Source organism: Natrix helvetica (assembly GCF_964273705.1).
Source record: "Natrix helvetica genome assembly, chromosome: Z".
Lineage (NCBI taxonomy): Eukaryota > Metazoa > Chordata > Lepidosauria > Squamata > Natricidae > Natrix > Natrix helvetica.
The window spans coordinates 49,432,977-49,449,265 of NC_138554.1; the positions used below are offsets into that span (position 1 = coordinate 49,432,977).

General features: G+C 40.8%; 1 protein-coding gene across 2 annotated transcripts in view; it reads right to left on the reverse strand.

Annotated features, from left to right (window-relative positions):
• STARD3 (StAR related lipid transfer domain containing 3) overlaps positions 1-15,874 on the reverse strand; it is a 45,628-nt gene extending 29,754 nt beyond the window's left edge. The window contains exons 1-2 of one of the 2 annotated variants that reach the window (XM_081932140.1): positions 15,699-15,874; positions 2,416-2,694 (exon numbers count right to left, since the gene is read on the reverse strand). In XM_081932140.1, the coding sequence (XP_081788266.1) occupies positions 2,416-2,622 (207 nt within the window). In that variant the 5' untranslated portion in view covers positions 2,623-2,694; positions 15,699-15,874. The remainder of the gene's footprint in view (positions 1-2,415; positions 2,695-15,698) is intronic. The other variant, XM_081932139.1, reaches the window with a different exon arrangement.
• Positions 15,875-16,289: the final 415 nt, after the last annotated feature.

Genomic DNA, 16,289 nt, shown 5'->3' on the forward strand with positions numbered 1-16,289 from the left:
CATGCACTGACCTAGAGGGTATCCCAAATGTGCCAAGCCACGGGAGCTGGGGAGCGGGCAGAGTGCCACTTGCCTTGGCGCCTTAGGGATACCCTCTAGGTCAGTGAATGGTGCTCTGCCTGGCCAGGGGCGGGGAGTTGCTGGGCGGCTGCTCGTGAGCGTGGTCACTTCGTGGCTGTTTCGCCCCTGAAGCTGTGTCCGGCTCTTCGGGAGCCAGTACGCAAGGGAGCCGCCACCCGGCAACTCCCCCCCTCCGGCCAGGCAGAATGCCACTCCCCAACCTAGCGATATCCCGAAGGCACCAAGCAATGTGAGCGCCTTTACCCCCCCGGCTCCTGCGGTTTTGCGCTTTCGGGATACTGCTAGGTTGGTGAGCGGTGCTCTGCCTAGCTTGGGGGAGGGCTCCAGGGGGCTTATTTTTGGGGGTGGGCTTATAATTTTGCCCATGCGAAAAATGTGGCAAGGCGTTAAGTTTCAGGACTGGTTGTATTTTCAGGGAAACACGGTATTATGAATATAAAATGCAATGTTAGTAAAATTATTCAGAGCAGCATAGCTCTTAACAAATTATGCTATGAATTAAAACATTTAATAGGCACCACCAAATAGCAATCTTACTTTTATTAGTGTCAGAGGAAAATATACCTAAAAAGTACATGCCCTGGACTCTATACTATTCCACCTCTAAATACTTTCCTTTACAAGTATTTTTCCCCAGGCTAGGGAATTCTAGGAGTTGAAATTCACATGTTGCTGAGGTTGACAAACACTGCTCTACAAGAATCCCTAGCCTAGAGTTAGACAATATTGACCTCTGCAGATTGATTTAGTTAATTCCTGTGAATGCAAGTCATTTGCTATTTTGGTAGGTGTTTATAGAAATTCTACCCCAGAACATCAGTAAGAGGTTAGATTGCTGAATCCCTCAGTGCCATTATGGATACAGATATGATGGAGATTCTTCTCTGTCCATTTGTATTATGGATGTGAAGATTCCCTTCCCTCTATTTGCTTCTATGACTGAGTTGTTAAACAACTGCTTTATACAATGGAAAGACTGAATCTTGCTTCTAGCAGGATAAGATTTCCTTTACTTGTGCATTCTGTTCTGGGGAAACTGATTGGCCCAGTTGAGGCTATAATACTATTAGGAAAATCATGTGTTATTTCCAGTGAGTAGGGTATTTAGGCTTTTCGTTGTTTCCCTTGCTTTCAAAAAAACCCCTCCTTTTTTTCTAATCCTTTGAAAGCAAGGAAGCGGAGTGAATGGATGGCCATATGATGAATCTCTGCTCATTTGTCGGTTAAAGAAGTTGTGGTTTCCAAATCTAAAAGAGTGGCATTCAAGAGATCTATAAGTTACTGTACTTGAGCTACCTTTTCACAATGGTTGCTACTGTGGAATATACTTGACACATTGCATGTAGAGAGGGTAGAGTGAAGTGAGCAAAACATTCCATTTCTATCATATGGTTCTTTCTATTTCCAATGACTCTGTTCTTACTGATATGCTATATTGAGAAACATTTTGTTTACAAAGAATATTGTTGGAATGCTCCATAGTTATTATGTATTCTGCAAATTAAATTGTGCTTAATGAAATTTCTGTTCAGAAGCTTTAGTATATCTTTGACAGAATTAGTTTTAGACATGGACTACAACTCCATTTCCTCTGGACACTTGCCAATAGATTAAGAAGCTCCCATATTGGAAGAATTGCTGAAAGAGTACAGAACTAACTGCTACAGATGAGTAGAGTACAATATTACTCCTACAGGGAGCAGTGTTTCCAAATGCTCTGAGGAACCAATTTGAACATGTTTGCAACCAGGAAGGAATGTTTTTCCTTAAAATCAAATTGGTTTCTATTCTTATAGCACAATGTGTAAACTGAGTAATTCCCTTGAGTCATTACCTCACTAACTTGTAGCACACAATAGCATTGATATGTGTAGGTTGGTTTATAGGTGGAGATAAGAAATGGCCTTCCTTCTATGGCTAACAATTAGAACAATTCCAAGAGGTTAGTCATTCCTGTTTTTGTCCCAAGCAGGTTTACAAATTAAAAACTTGCAGATTTAATTCAGCCTCTCTTATGGTTTGTGTTTAAAGCTGAAAAGACCAGGCAATCAGATCCTAAATCCAATGAAATAATAGCCTATTCCCCCCACTCTTGTCCCCTAAGATGAAAACTAGTCCTAATATACTATTGTTAGCCTGGGCAATTATTTACCCAAAACAGGATGGACATCTCCAACTGATGCACTGTATTTCATCCACTGCAATAGCTGTGAAGAAAAGTGTCTCTGGGGAAACTTTTATTTCCGTAATTGTTTGAGCAAAATAGGGAAGCGGGGGAGGGAATTTAGGTCAGGAGAGAAGATCTTATTTGCGAAAGCCAGCTTTTCAACTCACGTTCAGTTCAATTATCCAGAGGAGTGAAATGAAGAGAAGGTCAAATGTCACAAAGAGGCAGAAGGTTCGTCGCACATCAGAAATGGCCCTTCTTCTCTCGGGAGAAAAGTAATGCGGGGAAAACCCCGGTGAGTGTGAAAATGAGGAAGCAATGGCAGGAAGACTCTGCTCCAAATCAGCGTTCTGGAAGTTATACAACTTGCTCATCCTCGGAGAGAACAGTGAAGTTGTTGATATTTATGTACAGATGTGTCATCCGTGATCTTGTCAATGGATCATCTGTTTTGAGGGAAAGGGGAGAGGGGAAAAGAGAAAACACATAGATAAGGCCTTCTAGACGTTAAGCCTACTATTTCTACCAAGGAATGGTTGTACAATGAGCTCATGGCAAGTGGAATCCCATCGCTACTGCCTCTTCACAAGATACATGGTCAAAGAACTTCAGTATCCTAACACAGATAGGATGGGTATAGGGAGAATAGAAAGCTCTTGCACAGAATGAGCTGAGACAAATCTAAATACAAACAATTCACTTTTAATATTTGTTTTGATTTTGTCTCCATCAAGATGGGACTTATTTTGTGGGAGTAGGAATGAATGACTTCTATCTCCTTCCCCATTGAATTTCCTTGTGGGAAGCTGCCAGGAAGCATCCAAAACTCCACGCTACTCCACCACTCCCACCAGCTTCCCATTTTCTTTGCAAAAACAAGGCCAACAGACATAAAAGTGGCTGCTGGGAGGTAGGTGGTTGGGTATGGTGCATGGGGGTGGGGGGATGGGTCAGGAAGCCTGTGTGAGTAGGTGCAACAAGTGTCACGTGGATCAGTGAAGGTGTGAGGGGAAGGGTTCTGTGAGAGGTTGTGTGTGGTTGGGGAGGGTATGTGAATGGGTGGCATGGATCAGAAATGGTACATAGCGGCAGATGATAAATCTATGTGTGTTGGGTAGTGCATGTGAGGTGATGCAGACTGATAATACATGGGGGTTGCAGGAGTGTGCAAGAGGTACTAAATATGGTGGGGTTGGAGAGGGCATGTGGGAGAATGGAATAAGTCACGGTCAGTGCTTGGAGATGTGCAAGAGGTGCCTAGTTACATGCAGGATCGCATCCTGCCCCACACATCCCTACGACCAATTCGCTCACACAGAGAGGGACTTCTCCGGGTGCCGTCCGCCAAACAGTGTCGGGGGGCGACACCCAGGAGCAGAGCCTTCTCTGTGATGGGCCCAGCCCTGTGGAATGACCTCCCCCGTGACATCAGGATTACTTCCGATCTCCGCTCCTTCCGTGTACAGCTGAAGACCCACCTCTTTCAATTATCAGGCCTGGCTCAATCGTAATTTTTCTTACTCCTCCTAACTGTCTTTTAAATTTTAAATTTTAATTGTATATTGGGTTTCTTACAATTGGGGTATTTTAATGGTGATTTTTAACTGTCTAAATGATGTAATTTGTTACCTCCTCCGTGCATGTGTGTCTTTGTATATATGTATGTTTATGTGTTTGTATACATGTTTTATGTTCTATATGCTCCATTGTACGCCGCCCCGAGTCCTACTTGGAAAGGGAGCGGCTAATAAATTCAAATTATTATTATTATTACATGGATTGGAGAAGGCCTGGAGAGAGTGAAGTGGGAAAAGTGTGCAGGGTTTCCTTCCACTGTGCTCTGCTGCTATGTGTGGAAGGGAGGGAGGGCTTACAGGAATGGCTAGGAAACTCACAGAGCACGGGAAATGATGATCATGTGACTGCAGCAGCAGCAGCCACCAGACCATGCCTAAGTAGTCACAACTTTCCCCAATTTTGTTCCTCAGAAACAACAGCTTCTGTAATTTAGCCCATTTGAGGTTTGTTGATAAAATGTTGTCCTATTATGTACCCTTTCATCCAGCTGAAGTTACAGACACAAGAGTTTTAGAAGTTTATACATTAGGCAACACTAATGCAGAAAGTCTCCTCAAGGGTGTTGAACCCAAGTCATCTTTTAGGAAAAACGAACAACTTGTGATATTCACTGACGAAGTATTGTTCGGTAGGTTCAATGGCAGAATGAAAGCAAGTATGAAAATGCTGGGCCATCCTATTCCAGCTTCTGTCAGTTGATCCATGAGGGGGATGAGAAAATTGTATCCCCCTCCCTAATATCTACAACTGTTGTATCAGATGGTTGTCTGCAGATTTGGAAAGATTCAAAGGTCATCTAATCCAACTTTCTACCCAAAGACAGCAGGGTTGGAAGAAGTATTCTACAGTAACTAGACTCTAGAAGCAAATTACATGGGAGGTGGGGGAACAGCTCAATCTTCCCCATACCCCATTTGCATTTGCTTGGGAGAAAGCCAGCCACCCAACAATCAATCCACCCAGATCAAATTATAAAATCGAAATTGCAATTTCAAAACATCCAACAGCAAGAGTTTGTTCCTTGGCATAGCTAAGCTCCAAGAACAGGGTGAGTGTGTGGAATTTGGGGAGGGGGGAAAGTTCCAGATCTGCAAAAAAAAAAAAAAAAAAAAAAAAAAAAGTAAACTGTCCAAATTATGAGTCACATGTTACATATCCCCAAGTGGCAGCTTTCATCATAAAATTTATGGCAGTTACGACCGAGGCAATTAGATTTTCCATCTGTGCATTTTGCAAGGAAAAGCTACAGTTTACACATGTGCGCGCCCTTTCCATAAAGGTTGCTATGAATGTAGGCATCAAACTTGGTTCCAAAGCAACGTTCAAACAGTCCCTGCTAAAATGACCTTCAATCACTAAGCTTCACTGGATTTGGGGGTGGGGAAAAGAGGAATGTCACTGTAAATAATACTGTAAGAACTGGCAGTTTTATTCCTTATTGGAGACAAGAGGCTTAAAGTTCAGCCATTTTACAATTCCCTTACAATATATGCCTGCACGTCTGTTGATATCTCTGCATAACTTTGAGACAACTTACATTTATTTCATAACATCCATGTCAAAAAAAAATCATGAATCATAATCATGGATCATAACTAATCCCTGTTCAGTGTATTTCTAGTTAAAAAGAACAAAAATAGAGATTTCTTAGAACAAAGCCTAGGGATTTATGAAGAGGAGAACACCACTATGTATTTGGTTACCAAAGTTGGGGGGAAAGTGAACATGTTACCAATTTTTTAAAAAAACCCTTTCTATTCTACTGGTAAATAAATAGAAAATATACAGAACCCCAAATGTTTATACAATATTGGTTTAATTATAAAATAAGAGTTGTCATTTTACTGAATACAGTCAGGAAAGCTGCCTGTTTCATCAGATTTCACAATCTATTGTGCCACATCATAGTAGTTCTTGCTTCACAGTTGGCAGAAGTGAGTCCCTTGACTTATTAGGAAAAAATACTTGCTTGTAAGCCCCCCCCCCCGCTTTTTTTTTTTAACAATGTACTTACAACCTAACTCTAATCATGTAGTAAGTAATCTAAGTTATTTGGCTCAGAAAATGTCCGTCCCAATGACTGACTCAGATTGGATCCTGCAAAATTATCCTAGAAAACGTATATTTGCGTGTTAGGAAGTCCTCCTATATTCAAGGTCACTGCTGTTGGGCAGGTGGAGGCCATGGCTGGGAAGGCTGTGCCCAGCTTTAGCTAGCAGACCAATGGCAGCTCCATCTGAATTACCGTATTTTTCACCCTATAAGATGCACTTTTTTACTCCAAAAAAGAGGGTGAAAATCTGGGTGCGTCTTATACGCCGAATGTAGCCACCTGGGTCATCTAAAAATGGGGGACATAAAATTGTTCTTAAACTGCTGTTAACTTTATACAGTTGATATAAAATATTTTACTACAGTATTTGGTTCAGAATCTTTTTTTTCTAGATTTTCCTCCTTTAAAATTTGGTGCGTCTTATATTCCGGAGCGTCTTATAGGGCGAAAAATACGGTATATGAGATTTTTGCATGGGGATATTGTCTTTGTCACTTTGAAAATAGATCACTGCAATACTCTATACCAGTGACGTGCGGTGAGGTTTATGGCTGGTGAGGCTGGTGACGTCATCAGCGCGAGCCGCAGTCCCCTTCATGTTGACTCAGGAAGGCAGGGAATGGGACCACGTGTGCAGGAGGCTTAAGCTGCCTCAGCCTCCTGCACACGTGGTCCCATTCCCCTCCTTCCTGACTCCTGAGTCAACATGAAGGAGACCACGGAGCGCGCTCCATGGGACCACGGCTCACGCTCCGCGGTCCCCTTCATGTTGACTCAGGAAGGTGGGGAATGGGACCACATGTGCAGGAGGGAGGCTGAGGCTAGAGGAGCCTCCTGCACACATTCTCGGACCACGTGTGCAGAAGGCTCCTCAGCGCCTTTTCCCTTTTCCCTTTTGTTTTATTGTCATGATGAGAGCGGTGAGGCTCTGCCTCCCCTGCCTCCCCTGACCGCACGTCCCTGCTCTATACATAGGACTGCCTTTGAAGACTATTCAGAAATAGTGGTGCCTGAGTTTACTACCCATCAACAGCACATTTTGCCTGAACTTCAGGCCTATGTTGGTGGCCAGTATGCTTCTAAATGCAATTCACAGAGTTGCTATTGACTTACAAAATCAGTTAGGTTTTTCAGTTCCTTTTCCACAGAGAGTTGGTAGTTTCCTGGTTATGAGTTTCGCCACTGTTTTATTACTTCATTTATTTTTACTCACTTTGTGGGGAGATAAGCAGCAAACAAAATATATATAAATAAAAATTATAAATTTGTTGTTTCAGTTATTTTTAGCATCATCCTATACATTTACTATAGACATTCTAAATGCTGAACATTGTGAGTTTTTAATTTTTAATTGCTATTCTAAACTGCCACGAGTCTCAATAATTTGGTGGCATATAACTGTGTTGGGAATTCCTTTTTTTCCCATTTTATTCTATTTTTCATCTTCTTCATCTGACAATGAAGATTTGACTTATGTCCTACTTTTATCTTTGATCAAGTCAAGTCAACAAAAGCTCCTGTCTTCTGTTTTCTTCATAGCAGCAACCCTATGATGAAGGTTGGTCTATATGACAGTGACTGGTCCAAAGTTATCCAGACAGATGTTATGGTTGGGGGAGGCCTCTAAGAAAGGGGGTGAGGGAGAGGAAGAAAAAAATATCCATTTATCTTTAACCCAACTCTTCAAACTTGATTTATTCTCTAAGTAAGATATCTATCTGAAAATTGGAATTGAAAATTGGAATGAACTATTTTTGACTCTTTAAAATATCTATGTCTTGAATATTTTACTTGAAACACTTATTATAAATTCTGATACTAAGGTAGTAGTAAACAATTTTAAACATATCACTAACAAGAAATAGGGGTAAAAAAATTCACCAGGGCTCCAGACTTCACAAAAGAACAAGGACCAGACCAGCATTTTCCTTCATGCCTTGGATTGCAACTAATTTTACTCTTTGCTATCTTTGCAATATCAGGTGGAATGAAGAGAGTTCTAGATAAATACACCCAGAGAGAACTCAATGGGAAAGATTGGACTATGAATGTAAAATCTATCAGCATTCCACAGTACAATTTGCAAGTTGAAATTGCAGGTCTAGAAGTAACGTAGAACTATCCACAATTATTTTTGTCTCTGTTATTTCAATTTTTTTACACTGAGTAAAAGAGCTCCAAAAAGATAACCTCAATATGAAAAAAGTTCACGCTGTTACTGTCCTGCTCTGTAATGGTGGTTCAACTAAAGCCAATCAAATTTAGGATTATGTAATCTGAAATCATGGAGCAGGCTGAAAAAAACCAATAAATGGTCTATTGCTCAACATGTTGAGCAGTGAGTCGACCTGAAGTTCTCCAGCTGGAGAAACCTGGGGGATGTGAGCTCTGAAGAGTCTCACATGAACCCTGTCTGACAAACTATCTCCGACATCCGTTTTTGGATCAGAACCTGCCTGGGGGGGGGGGGTGAAGAAGGGGCAGCGTCTCATCAGACCCAGAGGGAGTGCAACAGGTCCCTCATAGGTCAAAGATTTGCCCTCTGAATAGGAGCCGGGGTGGCAGCATGGCAACATGGCTGCACAAGAGCTGGCTCGAGGCCAAAGCAGCTGAACAGGAGTGTGCAGAGGCGAGATGAAAGCCTAGTAAGATCTATTATCCCACAGTTATAAATCAGAATTTGGAAAAGGCAAAGAATCTTGAGAGCATAAATAATATTGATGGACAGATCGGAATTTTTGCGAAAAGAAAGAAGGGGAAAAATGAAGGGTTGAATCACTAGCCCCAAAGAGAGCCATTTGCTTGAAATAATTTGGACAGAAAGGAGAAAGAAGTGACAAACCCACTTAAACATAACCCACTTAAACACAACGTCTAAATTTGGTTTTGGACTTGAAAAGATTGTGTTTTTAAAAGAGTCTAGGAGCATGAAGATTTGCTTCGCCTGAGTTCTTTTAACTAACATATCTTAAGCAACTTCAATTAATGAGAACAGAAATGCAACAAGAGAGAAAGATCAAGAAAAAAGCACCATCTACTTACTGACAACTGATAACCTAATCTTGCCTATGTGGGAAATTTCAATTAACCAACTGCCATAAATCAGAACTTGGAAAAGCAGGAGGGAAGAGAAACATACCCGAATTTGGCTGTATGCAAGTGTGTTTCAATTAATATATTTTAAGCAATTATAACCAACGAGAAGTGAAATGAACCAAGGAAAAATAACAACAAAATCAAGAACTGGGGAAAAGTCTTTTTTTTTTCTCTACAAAAGATCAAGATGGCTCCAGCTTCTCTTCCGATTTCACAGTAGTTGAATTAACTAAATTTAAGGTGAACCAGAATTTTGAAATAAGATTGGTATAACTAACTGCAATTTTGGAACTGGACATTAAGGAAGAACAAAAGACTAAGATGGCTCCCATCGCCCTTCCCCACAGCAGCTGAAGTAGATAAATTTAAGGTGGACCAGAACTCTGAAATAAGAATTGTATAACTAACTGTAACTTTGGGACTGGAGATTATGGAAAGGTGGGAATTCGAAGAACAACATGAAATTATACAAAATATGCATAAATCATTAAAATCAAGCCTAAATAGAATTCTGAATTCAGAAAAGCAGGTATTTAAAGGAGAAGGGAAGGAAGTAGGGGGGAGAGACAATGAAGGGGTAGAAATTGTGGGACATAAAAAGCACACAAAAAACTCCAATAGGGTGTGGCAGAGAAGACAGGAATAGAGAAGTGGGACAAAAGACTTAGTAGGAAAAAATCAGACAACTAGAAATTATTATATGGGAAAATATAAAGCTAAGGGGATTATTCCTAAATATGACAATAAAATGGTGTTGCTAACTGACTGAATATAATAATGGAAAGATAATTAAATAAAGGTTAAAACATATGGAATATGGACAAATATGAAACAGATATGGGGAGATTGTAAAGCAGAGGTTTGTGATTCACTTTTATACATGATAATTAAACTGAGTTGCTAATTGATTGAATATAAGTATAAGTATAGTATAAGTATAATCTTTATTGTCATTGTATTTAAATACAATGAAATTGGTTTTAACCTCACTGTGGGCCAATAGAAAGAGGTCATCAGCCGTTGATCCACCTGATTTTTTCGCAGGACTCTAAGGAAATGAAGTCTCTGTTGGGCCTTTCCAATCACCAGAGATGTGTTGTTTTTCCAGGTGAGATCATGACTAATAAGCACTCTCAAGAATTTAAAACCCTCTCCACACAGCCCCCCTCAATATGCAGTGGGGCAGGTCCCTCTATGTGCTTCCGGAAATCTAGCACCATCTCCTTTGTCTTACTAGTATTTAAATGTAAGTTGTTTCTTGAGCACTATGCAGATATCTTCTGGACTTCTTCCCTGTATGCTAATTCGTCCCCTCCAGTTATGAGACCCAGCACTGTTGTGTCGTCTGCAAACTTTATTATGATGTTGGATGGATCAGAGGATATGCAGTCATATGTATACAGCGAGTACAGGTATGGGCTGAGCACACAGCCCTGAGGGGAGCCTGTGCTGAGCTTCAGCGTGGAAGATATAAAGGACCCAACCCTTACTGTTTGTGGACGATCCGTCAGGAAGTCTTTGATCAATTCACAAGTGAGGAGAGGGAAATTCAGGTCAGTCAAATTTGTCATTCTGACATAATTCCGAGATTTCTCAAAGTGGCTCAGTGCAATATGTAGAACAGTGGTGAGGGTGTCCCCTGTCGACCTGTTACTTCTATAAGCAAACTGGTGTTGATCAAAATTTGGTGGAAGACAGGACCTGAGGTGTTGTAGGACTAGTCTCTCAAAGCACTTCATCATTATCGATGTCAGTGCAATGGGTCTATAGTCATTCAAGCTTTTTATGGCTGCTTTCTTCGGAACTGGGATAATTGTGGCTGCTTTCAAGCATGATGGGACTAGCCTGTTGCAGGGAGAGGTTAAAAATCCTTGTCAGGACCCCTGTTAATTGGTCAGCACAGGTTTTTACCACTTTCCCCAAAACCCCGTCTGGACCTGCAGCTTTGTTGGGATTTACAGCCTTCAGCTCAGCTCTCACTGAATATGACAATAGAAGGATAATTAAGCAGGGGTTAAAATATATGAAACATGGGCATATATAGAACTTTTAAGATGAACAAAGTGAGATGTGTACCGCTTGTTATTCTATATAGTAGATTAAGGCCGGGGGTGGGCGCTTTAAACTATAATGACTATATATGCATATTCTTTTGTTCTCTTTTTTCAAAAAAGGAGGAAGATATATGTTAAAATTAAAGATGTATACTGAAAAGGAATTATAAATACCATCAACATAAAATGGAGCTCGTTCAGAAGCTGAAATACACCAAGTAAGTGAGATGAAGAGTGTGAAGTAGAGGAGAGAGGAGGAGAGAAAGGAAGGATAGGAGGGCAGGGGGGGGGGGAAGAGGAGGAGAGAAAGGAGGAGTGGAAAGGGAAGAGAGGAGAAGGAGAGAGGAAGGGGAAGTAGAGAACGATGACAGAGGGAAGAAAGGAGGAAGGGAGAGGGAGGAGAGAAGGAGAAGAAAGTGATAGATAAGGTATAAATATGGTGTATGGAGAGCAGAAGAATGTTATGAAAATGAAAAAATAAAAAACTTTATATGTATGTATGTATGTATGTATGTATGTATGTATGTATGTATGTATGTTTTTGTAGATTTTCACGGGTGTAGGTATGCTGGTTTTGTTGTATTCGGGTCTTTTCCCGTGTAGGATTGAGATTGTCTTGGCAACATTTCGGCAAGATCTCACTTGCCATCTTCAGGATCTCACTTGCCATCTTAAATTCTAATTAAGCCCAACCCTGAAGATGACAAGTGAGATCTTGCCGAAACGTTGCCAAGACAATCTCAATCTCTACACGGGAAAATACCCGAATACAACAAAACCAGCATATAAACATATATATAAACATGCTGAGCAGTGATCAAAATGTAGTTCTAATGAATGTAAAGAAAAGCAGAGTCAAAGTAATAAATTAAATTTTAATCCAGGCAGGCAATTCAAAGGAACTTATAGGTTTGCTGTTCAAAAAGGTCAAAGAGCTCAAAGACATTGGTTGTATTCATACAACATATGAAAGCACACTGAATGGCTTGATAAGATAGTTCAATTCACATGTCACATTAAGAAATATATTCTATGTATCTTTCGCTTGAACCCCTGTAATTTGTCATTCAAAATGTGCACACTTTCTAAAACTCCTGTTATCAGGACTTGCTGAATCTAAAAAGCAAAGTTTAATGCCAAAGGTGTCAAGCCTCCATCTAAGACTTGTAAGTAGAGTTGGATGTAGGACTAGTGAAGAGTAATTGCAATGTCTAAGCGATCATTATTCCTACAAAAAATGCGCATTGATCTGGTAATGGTACACCTTTTAGTCTTCTGAAATTAGCCTCAAGTGGCACTGTTCCCTTTGGAGTTTTGCAAGATAGCAAAGGATATCAAAGTTGTAGGAACTTAAAAAAAATAGGTCCCAGACTGAAATGAATCTGTTTTTCCTCAGTCTTTGCACCAGATTTTGATCTTGGGTTCAGGATTTTCCAAAACTTCTCTCAACTCTTCTTCTGAAGGACATAACAATTAGAACAGTGTACCTTTAGTTTTTGCTACCACATTTGCCTAGATTTCAATGGTTTCTATCACTTAAGAACTTTTAAGCACTCTTTAAAGAAAGACAATGAAAGTAGTCCTGAACTTACAGCACAATTGGAACCATAATTTCCATTGCTAAGTCAGATGGTTATTAGATGAGTTGTAATCAATTTTATGACACTTGTTGTCATGGTTGTTAGCTAAATACTTCAGTTGTTAAGTGAAAGGTGTTGTTAATCATGTGAACTGGGGATGTTACAATGGTTGTAAATGCAAGGACCAGCCACCAGTCTCTTTTTTACTGCCATTGTAACTTTGGTCATTAAATAAATGGTTGCAAGTTGAGACTACCTGTATCAGAAGGAAAGCTGATATGACAATCTAAAGCAAAATGTACTCAATCTATACCAGTGATGGCGAACCTATGGCACGCGTACCACAAGTGGCACGCGGAGCCATTTGTCAGGGCACGCGAGGCGCTGCCCTGTCAGCTGGCCAGTGCGCATGCGCGCGCTGGCCAGCTGAGTTCACCTTTTTAAAAGCCATTTTTCGCCCTCCCCAGGCTCCAGAGGCTTTATAGAAGCCTGGGGAGTGTGAAAAGAGCCTCCCCCCCCCCAGAGGCCATCCGGAGGCTTCAGGGACCGTCCGGAGGCTTCCCTGAAACCTTCGGAGCACTTAAAACCACCCTCCGAGCAAACCGGAAGTCCCTGAAGCCTCCGGAGGGCTTCTGGGGGGGTGGCGTAGGCTCTTTTTACCCTCCCCAGGCTCCTATAAAGCCTCTGGAGCCTGGGGAGGGCGAAAAAAGCATGCAAAAATGGGGGGGGGGTCACGCATTGTGCGTGCATGCGCACTGGGGTGTGTGTGTCGCGCGTTGCATTATGGGTGCGGCATGCCCGCACACGACCCCCCTGCGCTCCCCCCCAATTGTGGCACGCGAGCCAAAAAAGGTTCGCCATTGCTGATCTATACAATATATTGTATAGATTGATGGTTCGAAGAAGTAATAAATGGTTGAACAGAAGCAGTGATAGCAATGAAGGAAATCACTTAATGACTTAACAATCAAGGGAATAAAAGTAAAACTGAGGAATAATGCAAGTATGAGTAAAATCACTTCCTGATCACAAAAAAATCCTAAATGGCCGGCCCCTTCTGCTTCCAAAAGGTGTTTTAAGTACAAATTTCAGAAGGGTATTCCCCAGCTTCATATAAAGTTATGAGAAAACAAAGAAGCAGAACAAACTGCTATGTTAGCTTGCTACCATTTAGGCATGAAGGCCAACTAGAAGTTGGAGGGTAAAAATATTAAACTTATTTAGTACATTATCATAAAGTCCTTTTGCTAAGAACAGCACAGCCTCATATGACAGATTAACACAACAAGGATAGCAGTATTTGATTACCTAAAAGTTACTCAAAATAAATGAAAGAAAATTCCAATGTTTCAAAACAACTCACTACCCTTCCTGGATAGCCTGACCAGCAGAGATTTCAGTGGCAAATTAGAAACACAAGTGTACTGAAACAATTTAGCAGCCCTGAAAAGCAGAAAAAGGAATAGGGCATCTATACAATATCTTCCAACAAAATCAACCCTAACCCTGACCACTCAACCCAATGTAATACAAGCTGTAAAAAGGATAACACTACCAAACATAAAAAATCTGGAAAACCACCAACAGACTCTTACAACCACATGGAATCAATATAGCACAGAAACCAACTAAAGCCCTCCAAAACAAAAAGGCCCCATAGTCCCAGAAGAAGAAAAGAGTCATTTATAACAGAGTGTAAACACTGCTACAGCCACTACATATAGAACAATCAGGCAGAAGACTAGTAGAAGTATCCATAAACACTAACCAGCAGTCAAAAACATGATGAAAAATCTTTTATTCCACAACATAACATACTTAGCCATAGTTTCAACTGGAAAACTGTGAATATCCTAGACCAAGCCAAGTCCAAAAAGGCTAGAGAATTCCAGGAAGCCTGGCACTCTGACGAATTACTCATCAACACATAGATATAAATATCTACATACTGTGCAAGAGACAATCAACAAGCCAAAAAGAAAACAAAAAGACCAAAGCATCTCCCCACCAGCAATCAGCACCCAGAGAGCATAGATTAACATCAAGATTAACATCAGATCAGCAATCAAGAAGTAAACAATACCCAAATCAAGGGATTGCCAAACAAACTGAAAGCTCAAACAAAAAGAGCAAATATTCCAACACTCAGAGAGCAAACAACTAAAATATAAACTGACAAGCAAACTGCACTCCTTATTAACACTGATGATGTTACCTAGTTTGGATAATAAAATGTCTGCAAGGAAACCAAGACCCCTCCTCATTTTAACCCTGAGCTATAAATATTCTCCTTTATTGGAACATCTGCTCACCAACAGAAGATGACTCTGCAGGCATATCATGCAGTGGATTCTAATCACTCTCAGCACAACCTACCTCACAGGATTGTTGGTGTGGAAAAAATGGGAGGAAAAACAATCATGTACACTTCCTTAAAGGAAAAGGTGGACTATAAACCAAAGTGATTATAAATCCATAGAACGTGATTGGCAGTTTTCCCAATCTACTACCCTTTACATGTTTTACCGCAGAGCTTTTAATGCCGTTCAAAAGACAATACATATTGTGAATTGTTGATTTATATCATATTAGATGTATCAATCCCTTAAAACGGTTGTTTCAAACTCTCACCTTTCCTAACGTGGCAATAACAACAGATGCTGTAAAGCTTAAAAAGATTCTGTCGTAATTCACTAAGCCTACGGAAAATTACCGCAGATTCTGTCCGCCCGCGTAAACATTGAAACCCCAAATATGGAATTGAAGGAAAACCTTAATGCTTCTCATAATGCTGTGTTAAATTTATATTTATTTATATTTATATTTAAGCAGAAACAGTATGCTCCATCCCATATTTTGGTAGATCAGGTTGCCCTTAAAAAAAAGCACCTTCTCATAGGACTGTTTTAAACCTTATTTCATTAATAAATGTTGAATTATTTATTCTGAACAACCGATCGGGCAACACTATATAATAGAACTGCTTTTTATTATTAATGACTGAAGAATATTAAAATATTAATCCATATGATTTAAGTGTGCCTGCAAGGCACGCTTTTCGCCGCTGCAACCACCATATAAGGATTTACCTGGTCAGTCGCTGTCTCAATTCCTCATCGACAAGAGGAATCAAGTGAAAAAAGGCGGAAGTCACCCCAATTTGAGTCGCACATTACTTCCGGTCACATGGCTAAATGTGACCAAGCATTAGCCGGAAGAGACCCCCTCCCCCAGTTTCGATTACCTCGAAAGAGAAACAAAACGGTGGGACTGAGTCAAACATTCTAAAATGGGCCGAGGGGGCGGGCCATGGAAGACAAAAGGACATTTCTACTGGCTAAGACGATGGGAAGAGGAAGCCACGCCTGTTGGCTGAGAGAATATCAATTTGATTGGTTCAGAAGAGTAATGAGCTACTTCAGAGAGAGAAACAGCGCGCTCTGATCTACAGAAACGGAGCTGGAGGGAGGGTGGAAGAGTGTAAATAAAAAGGTGCAAATAAGTGGTGGTGGGGAACTGGTGATAAGTGCAAGAGATTTGTCGCCTGCAAGAGCATCGATCGATTGGTGGGCAATAACAGCCTGCTATTTGCTCAGAGAGAAACAATATTAACCGAAGAAAGAAAATCAAACGCAAGAGGGACCATTGGCTGCTCCTGTGAAGAGGCGGAGTCTGGAACT